Source organism: Micromesistius poutassou (genome assembly GCF_964030765.1).
Source record: "Micromesistius poutassou genome assembly, chromosome: 7".
Lineage (NCBI taxonomy): Eukaryota > Metazoa > Chordata > Actinopteri > Gadiformes > Gadidae > Micromesistius > Micromesistius poutassou.
The window spans coordinates 380324-392804 of record NC_140277.1 but is presented as its reverse complement, the minus strand read 5'-3'; the positions used below and the strand labels follow the sequence as shown (position 1 = coordinate 392804).

Here is a 12481-nt window from a genome sequence, read left to right as displayed (position 1 = left end):
GGCCGGGGCGGTGAGGGTCCTGGCCGTCGTCCACGCGGGCCGCCCGGCCGCCGTGGACTGTGTGCTCTGCTGCTCCGACGGCGGCCGGCGGCTCCGGGAGGGCGGGGTCCAGACGCACAGCGTGCACTACGGCTACCCCTACGTCGCCGCCGACATCATCTGCGACGAGCCGGCGGGCTGCAACGCCACGCGGGTGGCGCTGTCCGCTCGGTGCGGCGCGCCCCGCCCTGGCGAGCCCGCCTGCGCCGCCGCCGCCGCCGCCGCCGCCGCCCCGCCGCTCGTTCTGACCGTCCACAACCAGGAGAGCAGAGAGGACCACTTCCCCGTCTTCCTCACAGTCTGCATGGCCACGGTCTCCGGGAACTACAGCAACGCTCTCCAGTTCCTGCAGAGCATGGAGCTGTACCGGCTGTGGGGGGTGCAGAAGGTGGTGCTCTACCTCACCAGCTGCAGCGGGGACTTCCAGGGGGTCCTGGACCACTACGCCCAGGAGGGCTTCCTGGAGGTCATCCCCTGGAGACTGGCGCCGGGGGTCCAGGAGGACATCCACCTCAACGGCCAGCTGAGCGTCATGAACGAGTGCGTGTACAGGAACATGTACACGTCTCGCTACGTGCTCCTGGCTGACGTGAACCAGCTCCTGGTGCCGTACAAGCACAGCTCTCTTCGGGCGCTTGTGGAGGAGCTGCAGGCTCGGCGCCCCCAGGCGGCGGTGTTCAGGGTGGAGACCCACCTGTTCCCCTCCGCAAGGGCCACGCCCGACGGCTCCCAGGCCATGCCAGGCCAAGACCTTCTGGAGCAGGTCTACCGGGAGCCAATCGGGGAGCACGACTTCCGCTCCTTCAAGATGGTGGTCAACCCGCGGCTTGTAGTTCAAACGGCCATGTTTGAAGTCCTTAAAAACTACGGGGAGACGGTTGACGTTCCGTCGAGCATGGCCAGGGTCATGCAGGTCAAACCACCCACGGAGAACAATGAAGATGCAAATGGGATGAATCTGGTCCTTGACACCAGAATAGGGGAATTTAAAGATCTTCTCAATCCAAAGGTCAATGAGGTTGTTAAAAAGACGATGAAAAAGGCAGAACATGGTTTAAGGTATTGAGTTCAGGTATAAGGTGAGACATGGTTCAGTATTGGATTAGAGTTGGTATTGATGGCAGTTAATGCTTTGGCTATTCCTGTGCTGACATGAACAATGTTCTTGTAAACACAACCATATAAGACATCTGAAAACTTGCATGACGACATTTAAGATGCTTTGCACTATGTCCATTGAATCTTTGTATCCTCCTGAGACCCAGCACTAATAAAAGTAATAATATAACTGCAAGGGATGATTAACCGCAAGGGGTGATTAACTGCAAGGGGTGATTAACCAAGCAAAATGAAAAGTCAAGAACACACTAATGGAAGATATATAAATATGACATATAATTATGAAGGAAAGACGTTCCCCTTAATGCCATACTGTGCCTCGGCTTTCAGGTGAGTGGGCTGCAGAGCAATGGCCGAATGTCATGTTCAGCGTGTTCATAATGTTCTAATCGGGATTCGAACTCTCAACCCAAGGATCACCACACACAAGGAATTAGCCACTGACATTGCTGAACTGCATGAAGCCTCATTCACATGGTGAAAATGCCTATTGATAAGCACACAACATCAAGAAACACACACACACTTGGTATTTTGTCTTTGAGTAAAAACTCCATTAATTTGTGTGTGGATGAGCTACCCAAACATAGACACACACCTTGCCCCCTGGATGTGTTTGTTTGGTGGGCAGCCAACGTGGAAATGGGGAATCTGTGGTGGAGACCAAGAGACAGTTGGTCGCAGCGAATAAATAATCTGAGTTCAGAATCAGGGCATTGGGAATAATGAGATGAAACTCGGCCAACTGCCAAACGATCGAGTTTCATACAGGGATACCTCCCAACGTGAGCGATCGCAGATGGATGAGTGGAGCCAGGCGGAACGGAATTCATCTGGCGAGAGTCAGGTTACCACACAGGTGGTTTAGAATCTGAATATCTAAAATGTAGATGAACTCCTTTTATTTGTTGGTTAACAAACGTTATCGTAGGCTGTGGCCACGCCGAACAGGAACTCCTCGATTGACTGAATAGTCCAGGCAAAGTAGCGTTTTACGACAGTAAAAACATTTTTTTTGCAGCTTAAATCATTTCTACGAGGTGTGCAGAACAACATACTAAAAGTCCTAAGAAATCCTAGTTGAGGAAATATGTTTAATTCTCATCAATCCGAGATGTGTGCCAGTAAGGCCAGACAACAATACACCCCAATGGGGATCTTTTTTTTCCTTTGATCTCCACAATCATCACATGAAAGCTGGGACTCCACTTATTGGAACAGTCTAAACTATATCACTCTGTGACTACAACTCAAAACAATGAAGAACAAACGTCACTTTTTCTAGTTACATCCACAGATTATGTGTCACCTTTGATGTGTCTGTCATCGGAGTTGTGTTAGATCGCATAAAGCCACCATCCACAGGTCTTCTGGAGTCTGGGCACCATTTTGCACCTGAACACGGTGTTTACAACTCTGGCCTTCAACCAGAACACACGTCCTTCATCGCCATCTGCTGGCCGTATGGGCGTAAGGCACGTAGACTATATAATAGGGCCTACAGGTTAAACACACTTTCTGTCAAGGCTCTGCAGGAGAGCACATCTGCCGCGGTGCCCCGGGTGGTCTTCACCGCCGCGCTGGGCCATATACAGGTGCATACCGTAGCTCGGGGCTTGAAAAATCCATATGTTGTTTCCTTCATCTATAGCTGTGTTTCATATTTATTGTATTGTCTAGCCATCCTACCTTCCTCAGTGTCATCTAAATGTTAACCTTTGTGCTTGGGTCAGCCACCTCACCGTTGCAGGTGTGTCATCTAAATGTTAACCTTTGTGCTTGGGTAAACCAGTCACAAGGGTAAGGGTTTGACATCAGCAATGTGGGGAGGATCTGAAACTGTTTAAATAGGTCTGTCTAACTGTATTCTGGACTCACTTTGCTAGAGAGGAGTCTAATGTATGCATGCATTAAAATAGGTCTACAACTATTGTATGCTTTGACGCAATATCTCTAGACAAACTAAACCAAGGCCAGACCAAGGAGCAGCTCAAGCCCAAACAGAAGTCCAGAAGAGAACCATGGAGCGCACCTTCCTCCTCTTGGTGGCCTTCATCTTCTCCAGCGGCCAGTGCCTAGATACGGACCCCTCCAGGGGCCGCAATGCCAGCCTGGCCGTCTGCCAGCCCGACAGCTGCGCCCTCATCAGCGAGTTGTCTGCCATGCGGGAGCGTCTGGCGGCCATGGCCGCCACGCAGGATGGCCTGCTGGAGAGCGTCCGCTCCCTCAGGACGGAGATGGCGGCGAGCCAGACCGAGCTAGGGGTCTGCAGCGCCAAGACCCTGGAGCTGCAGAGGCTGACCCAGGAGCTGGCCCAGCAGCTCAAGGCTCTGCAGGAGAGCACATCGGCCGCGGTGCCCCGGGTGGCCTTCACCGCCGTGCTGGGCCACTCCCTCGGCCCCGTCTCCACTGACACGACGGTCAAGTACCCGGTGATCATCTCCAACATGGGCAACGGCTACAACCCGGCCACGGGCATCTTCACCGCCCGGGTGCCCGGCGTGTACTACTTTAGTTACACCATGTTAAACAGTTTGGGTAGGAGCAACTCTGTGATGTCGCTGACGAAGAACAGCCAGAGGATGGTGTCCACCTGGGACGTTAATCAGGACGACTACAACGACAGTGCCACCAACGGCGCCGTGCTGCAGCTGGAGGCCGGAGACAGCGTCTACACCGAGCTCTACGCCAGCCGCGAGATACATGACAACGGAATGAACTACAACTCCTTCAGCGGCTTCCTGCTCTTCCCTCTGTAAAAGGCTAATAACTGGATGGTATGAAATACAATCTGATGGGCTCATATTATTTCTACCAAGGTGGAACCAATTTGTCATTAATTAGAAATGATTAACTGTAATTACACATGTTTCAAGAGAGGTGCTGTCCATGCAGTTTCATTTTGTAATTTGTTTCACTTTAATCACCGTCACTAGTCACCCTTCGCCACTCATTCTAGTCACTTTCCCCCTTTATAGATACCCACCTTACTGGACGTGAAGAAGAAGTGGCAGTGTGTTCACGAACATCTGGAATTGGCCACAGGAGGAAACATGACCCAGATGTTTCTCACCTTCACTAGTGGGTCTGGGGGCGGTGCCTACCCCAATGCCGTGGCCGGGCGCATCAATGCCAAACTGTATGACTACTTGACTGGCAAAATGGGGAAGAAACAGCGCTTTGGAGTCATCATCATGGACTACCCAGCAGCCCCTCTCATTCAAATGATTATTGACTTCAACTGAAGTCGTGCAACATGGCCTCCAAGTAACACATTTAAGATTTGATTGCAACTTTGAGATGGCCTATGACATAAATCAAGAAATTCTGATCAAACTGTATATTTCTATTTATTGAAAAAAAAATGGAGGGTATTGAATAGATTTGATTTGACAATAAAACAAATCATCAACTAGTTCTAACGTTTGGAAGAGCTTTGTTGAGCTGAATCTCAGCTGGGTCTCAAAGAACTACACTTCCCAGAGTGCACCAGCAGCAGCAAGCTGGCTGCTTGTGACCTAATCAAGTCATTGTCACTGAGTTGGAGCACCTGTGAAGACAAGGGTTCTCAGTCATTCAGGAGAACGAACTTCAGAGAGAAGACACGCTCCAAGTTCACACATAGGTTCAGTCCAAAGACGCCAATGGTCGGTGAAAATGTTTATTTACTTTTATGGTGTTGAAATGCTGCTTAATATGTATGATTTTGTGTTAAATTCAATTTAAAATGTTTAATTAAATGGCAACTTTTGTTCTCTGTCTTTAAAGGTTTACAACCTAATTATCTGGCAAATATACTGAATGGACCAATCAACTGACAAAGCCAAAAGAATAAAAGTGATTGAGTTGGAAATTGAGTTGTTCCTGTGTCCTTTGGATGTTGAAGAAGAGTAGGACTTGACAAGCTTTGTAAATAATATCTGGTGCTGTATATGCAGGTTGTTCATTGTTTTAATTTCCTAATGTAACACATTTCAAGACATATAATAGTTAAGAGGTAATATCCTCACATAGCCACAGGGGGAAGCACTGAACACATATAATAGTTAAGAGGTAATATCCTCACATAGCCACAGGGAGCAGCACCGAACACATATTATAGTTAAGAGGTAATATCCTCACATAGCCACACGGAGCAGACTGAGCATGTAATAAAAGCTGCAACACTTGCACATAGTCACAAGGGGGCAGCAGCAGATCACACATAGATGAAGTGGGCAGGTTTGAACGTCGTAGAAGACGCCCACCCTTACCTGTCTATTTAAACTCAAACTTAGCTTTTTTCCAGCAGAATCTCCTGGGCAGCGTATCGTTTTAGATATTCAGCTTGGCGTGTTATATACATGTTATATACAATTCCTCTCCTTTTGTTTCATAGACAATAGACCAAAACCTTTACCAAATAAAGTCAGTTACGACAACTACCCAGATTTTCGACATGAAATGAACAATGAAAGTATTAGAGAGCAACGTGTGGGTAATGGACAGTGTCTAAGGTACAAAGATTTCAGCTAAAAGGAACTGGACTGCCATCAGATGTTCATGTTTAGGCTTTGTAAGATTTTAGACTTTTGGCTTATGAAGGAAGTACTACAGCTACAACTGTTTAACCTGTCACAGCTTTAATGTACTGTCCACATTTTTCTGCTGCTTTTGCCACTTTTTGTTTTGTTTACTTTTTTTTTTTATGTACATGTGTCTTTACGCGGTGTGTTATTGTTTATATTGCTAGACTTTACCAATAACCTGAGTCTAAATGATCTTTTTTAGACAACAAACGTATGGTTATTAAATGGATGACATCGTAATGTATAGGGCAATTTGGGATCTAAAAGAAAAATTGAGGAACCTAATGGTGTTCTATTTCTTACTTGAAACATTTCCAACATGTCTGTTTTCATCTAACCGTCAGAGAACACACACACACACACACACACACACACACACACACACACACACACACACACACACACACACACACACACAACCAGTTTCACGGTTCTTTCTAAGAAAACACCCCTTTACATCAGATACACTCAATATTTAGTGCACTGTACTAAATTATGTCAAACGAAATTGCATTTGAGTCTGCTTGAGTCTTACATTTGTTTCAAAATTGTATTTCTTTACCCGTCATGTTCAAAATACTGTTGTGAAAAACGCACTGTAACTGTTTAAGTAGTTTGAAAAACTTTACCTAAGCAACAAAAAAAAGATCAACAGTATATCAGTAGTTTTCTTACTGAATTTAAGTTCAGAATGTTATTTCAGCACCTTAATCTCACCATAGGTTGATTTAAAGTGTATTTGATTCTTTTTGTTTACAACAAAACAAGTACATGTCACATAATAGTCCAACCTTGTAATCATTTACATTTTTTCTTTTTAATTTTACGTTGCAAGCATGTTTTATCTTACTCCATTCAGTTTCTGTTGTTTTTATTCACCAAAAGACAGTTTGGCATTTCAAAAATATTTCATAAGCCTAAAGATGGGTTACTTTTAAATCTCCCTGCTGTTAAATTCAATTTCAGTTGAAGCAGAAACATGCAGTTTTGTATACTGTGTTTGTTTAAACATTTTAATAAATGTATTAAGTTATTACATGTGTGGATTTTGCATTTTTACTCAGTTCTTACACATTCAATGTTAAGAAAACGGATCACGGATTGTACCATAAACGAAGGTGGATGTAAATACCTGGTAAATAAAGCATATATATATATATTTTAGTTCCATCACCAGGGGGTGCTGTGGCACTGCTGTGGTGCTGGCCGAGTAGATTTTATAAACGGGAAAGACTTTGTGAAGCGTCCAAAAATCGGTATCAACTAAGAATATAAAAAAAGTATGCAGGAAGAAATGATAATGAGTAGATTTGTGTCTTTATTCTTGGTCTGGAAAAGGGATAATGGTAAGTGTACACAGTGTAATGTAATATAAAATGTTCCTGTTTTAAATTAAATTGCCCAATCTACAATTTATTGAGGGAATATTTGGAGGCGTAGAGATATGGACGGACATCGGGCACAGAAGAAGAAGAGGCAGCAGAGGAGCACTTTTAAGTTAGTCAATTGATCAGGAACACTAAGTAAGATGGCAAGCGCAGTCTACTCGTCAAATACCTTCTCACAGTGCATCTCACTTAGTAAAAGCTGCCAAATAAACACAAATAATAGCAGCGATTAAGACTTATCTACAGCACTTTGCAAAGACATATAACCCCCTTGGCAGAGGTTTATTAAGTGTATTAGAATGCCCTGTTCATTTACTAATACAACATTTATTAACATTAATTTTCATTACTTCAGCATGAATTATATAAAGAATTACAAAATACAGGTATAGAAACAGAACAAAAAACGGTTGGCTATTTGGCAGACTAACATGCAAAGGCCTTCATAAGAAGAAAGGTTTACTTGTTTTGTGTTACCGCATATTCTAAACATACATTTGTCAGTAGTAGTAATGTAGACAGTGAAATAACCTTACCGTTTGTAATAATGGTACAGGCCTACAACTTTCATACATAAACTAAAGGTTTGATATGGTGGAGATCCTTGTTGTTTCACGTTTCAGGTGGAAAAACGCTGGTCTAAGACGAAGAAGAAGAAGTAATGGTTTTCAGTTTCTGAGTTATCAGGGGTAGGGGTAGCGATAGTGGTCCATGTTATAGGTCAATGGTATTACGTTACAACTGTTTATTAGCAGAGCACCTTTGCTCGCTCTGTCTTCATCTCATTTAGTTGAGCTGTTGTGATAGCTGCAAGGACCCTCACTTTGAAGAAAATAGCTCCCTGAAGCTTGGATTTGTAAATAGTTGGACAGAGTTCACAGCATGCATCAGTGTGAGAATATAACCTATTACACATGTACACACGCACGCACGCACGCACGCACACACGCACACGCACACGCACACATCAAGAGATCCTTAAAATAGGTCCAAGAATAGTGAAGAAGAATCAATTGAAATCAGGGTGCAGTTTCCAAGAACGTTGTCCCAAATGGATAATAGAGACAAGGTTCAATGTTGAGGCCGGACTCTCTTCTAGTCTCTGTTACTCTCCCAGATTGTGCTCCATTCATCACCAACAACAGTATGTCAAAACTAGGGCTGTTAAGTGATTAATTATTGTATCGCAATTAATCACGATTGTCCATAGTTAATCTAAATTGCCTTTATTTTCTATCTATTTTACTTTTTTACTTATCTATTATTTTCTTTTATTGTATGACAATGTTTATACGCGAAGCACTTTGAGTCTGCCTTGTGTATGAAAAGTGCGTTATAAATAAAGTCGCCTTGCCTTGCCTTGCCTAAATTAATCGCAAAATATGAACACATTTTTATTATCTGTTCATAATGCACCGTAAAGTGAATTCTTCAAGTTTTGAATGCTCTAATAATAATAATCAACATGGGAATGGAAAACATACAGTATGTTTGTTTTATGTGATTGTATTATTTTCGTGGAAATCAAGTATGAACAAAAAACACAATGCAGTGTGCGCTCTCCACTGGGATGCAGGCTGGTTATTAATCCTATAACCAAGATCAATGAAACAGGCTAGATGAAGGTGTGGCGAATTAGTGGCTGAAATGATGAAACGGAAATCACATTATTGTCTTGTTATCGCCCAGCCCATATGTAAACACACGACAAGGGCGGGGCTATGGGATACGTTCCAATAACTTCCTGTACTCCAAACACAGAGAATAGTGTAACCCCCCCAGACCCTCTCCATGCTGAACAATCAGGAGGTGGGACACCGCGGTGAGGAATGGCGCCCAAACCGGTTGGTCTCTGGAAGACAAGAGAAGACGGCTGGAAGTCTGGCCTGGAGGGGACAGAACCAGGATGAACACAAAACGCTCGCTGTGTGATCACCTGACCACCACCTTGTCCGTCAGAGAGGAGGACCAGGGCAGGACAAAGGTGAAGCCATATCAACTCATTAGGAGCTCACGCACACTTTTCCTCAAAACGCCTCTGTGCACACGGCAGGTGGTTTGTGCACTCTATGCTTTTGGATTGCGTCCTAATACAATCCTTTGAGGTTGGTGCGGTTTCCTCTGAAGAATCTGCATATTAGATCAAAAGCAAACATGTCATGGCAGGACAAACTCTTATCATGGGTCTGCTTCTTCCATGTACCAGGGCACGTTGGCCCCCACTTTCTGGACCAAGCGGTTATGGGGTCTCATTGAGAGGAGAGCTCACTGAGGGGCCCCTCCGAAGACGGGACGCCCTCCAGGAAGGCTTAGAGAGGCCCCTGAACGGGAGCATTATCGTGGTCCACTGCAACACACTTTGTGCTCTCTTACCCTCTCTGAGCTGTGTACGCCACTTAAAGCTAGGGTGGGCAAATTCATTTAGACGCATTTTCTTTCATATTAGTTGGAATTCTTTGATCATCCCCAACAGCAACCAATTCATTAAATGCGCTGACAACAAAAATGAGTAAAATGTTGTGTCGCACGCCTGCAAGAAGCCTAACCAATCGTTTCATTCTGGCCGAATGAAACTACGATCGATCCTACAATGTGTGTGGTGTCGTCGCTGTGTGTCTGCTATGTGTTGCTGGTTTCATGTTAATAACAGAGTTGGAAACCAAACCTGCAAATTTACCTGATGCAATTGAAACTCCAGAGTACTCCAGAGTACAAAATTGAATTATAAGAGAGTATAGTATAGAGTATAAAATTGTACCTAGTTCCCCTTTGCAGAGCAATAAATGGGGTACTTCCTCCAGTGTTTTTTTTTTTGTGACAGAGGAACTTTTGGTAGTTCTAAGAATCATGAAGTGTCATAAAGTGTAGCTTTATGACATGTGTTGCATCAATGCTTACGCGCCAGGGGACCACTACGTCTGTCCTCTGAATAATATAATCCGAATATCATTCATACACCACAACCGCACCGCCCTGCCGACGTGGCGACGGTTAAGCTGGGGGAGTACCAGAGGCCTGTGTGGAGGTGGTGGCGGTGGAGGTGGTGTCCTCCTTGAGGGTCATTGGGTTTCTGACCCCTGGAGGATGTGATGTTGTTAGTAAGGAGGCGTGGGGAGCACCAGTACCGTGCTCAGGAGGGTATTGGCAGTTGTCTCTGAGTTGCCTGCATTCCTTGAAGCAGCGGCCTCCTGCCCGGCTGCAGCTCTGCTGTTGGGAGGCGTCTTGGAAGACCTTTCAGTGGGGCTGCTCCCAGCTGCTCCCAGCTGCTGCCAGCTGCTCCCAGTTGCTGTGTGGTGGTTTGTGTTGGCCAGGCCGGGCAGGTGTGCCGCCGTGGAGGGTGAGCTTGTGCATTTTTGCGTTTTGAGTTCTTTTTGCTTTCATTTCTCTCGGTCCTTTTAACAGCATCAATCACGGGGCTGCATTCTTTGGATTAGAATTGAGTGCACGATAGTTCAACAGAACTGTAGAACTCATTGTACTCATGTGTACATGAGCCAGAATGAAACGCAGAATGGTCCAAAACAAAAGAAAAACACGGATGGATTCATCGATGAATCTATGGCCATGGTTTTAATGGATTTCTAATGCTAAATAAACATTAAATAGACACTAAGTTTACCAATAGAGGGAAAAGTTAAGTGAACTTTTTTTTTTGGATAGCCGCCAACTTCAAAATATCCGACACACCCAATCGTAAAGATAAGCATTCCAAAGTGTCTCTAATGGTCAAAACACACAAACTTGACACAAAGTTTGCCTTTGCTTGCATTTTGCTTATTTGGTTTAAAAGTTAGAGCTGAGACCTTTTTCAGGCAGCAGCCATATTGAATTTGGCCGCCATGGCGACGCCAGGGGTGGCAGGCTCGGGCACTCGCGCTAAATAATTTGAGCGTGCCCTGGGCTATATCTGGTCCATTTGGTGATTGTAGACTGATTCGCGCAAACTAGTGCCGCTTTTCCACCGACAGTACCAGCTCAACTCGCCACGACTCGGTTTGGTTCCAGGCATGTCGCGTTTCCATCTAAAAAAGTACCTCTTCAACGTGGGCGGGTCGTAGAAAAGAACGGGGCGGGTCGTCATTAGGGTTTAATCCCGGGAGATGGGATTCCCGGGAAATCTGATCAAGACTGATTCCCAGGAAAACGGGAAATAAATAAAAATATAATTAAAAAAACGCAATGAGTGCGCGTCTATTGTTGTCATACGGTAACGTTGATGGAGGCGAAACTCGAGCCCTGGGAAAGGAACGACACAAAAACGAAACAGTGAAACGCTGATCCGTGTCCCCCCGGGAGCGGGTCCGTGGACTCCAGCCACGCCGGACACACACAACCACACCGGACACACACAACCGACACACACGGCGAAACGCTGATCCGTGTCCCCCTCGGGAGCGGGTCTGTGGACTCCAACCACACCGGACACAACTTAACTTTGAGTGATTATTCCCGTTTGCAGCCGTAGGCCAATCAGTGGCCAGCAGCCTGTTTACGTCACACAAAAGTACCAGCCCAGCTCGCTTGGAACCTCGACGGAGGTGCTACTGGTACTTTTTTGACGATGGAAACGCAAAAAAGGCGGGTCGAGTCGAGGTGAGTTGAGGTACTGGTACTGTCGGTGGAAAAGAGGCATATAAGTCCCTCATCTACTAGTCAAGATGAGTTTATGCTTTAGTGTAAAATACTGTTGCTTAACTTTGAGTGATTATTCCCGATTGGACGGGATGATGATAAGTGGAAGTGCATTCTTTAATACAGCCGTGTTTTGGAGATGTGAGGTTTTGAGATAGTTTCCCTGTTTGTTAACTAAAAGTAGGCTCTCACTCTTTCAGAGAAAGTTTGTATCTAAAATGAGACAGCTGCGACACAACTGCACACTGTTATGTTATCAAAAGCAACCCATATTCACGTACCAAGGTGCACTCAAACCGCCATTGAGATGATAATGTCTTGGTGTGAATGTGATTGACCGGCAAGAGGCCTTCCACAAACCATCATTGGTTTGTGGCCAACGCCCTGATGGGAGCGAAATCTAAATGGGCTCATACAGAGGCCAGCACACACTCCACCAGAACACATATCTCACCGAGCGTTTCCTCCACTAATAGCTGCCGGATGGCTGTGGCATTGTACGTGTTGGCAAACACACACACACACGCAGTGTAGACCGTGCGTACACTGTCTGCATGTGTGCGCACTTCGCGTGTGATGACTTTAAAAGGTGACTTCCACACACCAGGGGAATCAAGCAAACAAAGCTTTGGGCCCGGGCAATCAGACAATCAGAATTTGTTGGTAGCGTAGCGCTTGCCAAAGAACTGATTTTCTTTCCATGTGCTTTTCCAGAACAATCCCATCTCGTTAATT

At 45.3% G+C, this 12481-nt stretch overlaps 1 protein-coding gene across 1 annotated transcript; it reads left to right on the top strand.

Moving 5' to 3' along the window:
* Positions 1-3179: 3179 nt before the first annotated feature.
* Positions 3180-3917, top strand: LOC311350105 (C1q-related factor-like; the record flags this gene model as incomplete). Its single annotated transcript, XM_084470133.1, has 1 exon — positions 3180-3917. One exon carries the CDS (start codon positions 3180-3182, stop codon positions 3915-3917), a length of 738 nt encoding a protein of 245 aa, XP_084326259.1.
* Positions 3918-12481: the final 8564 nt, after the last annotated feature.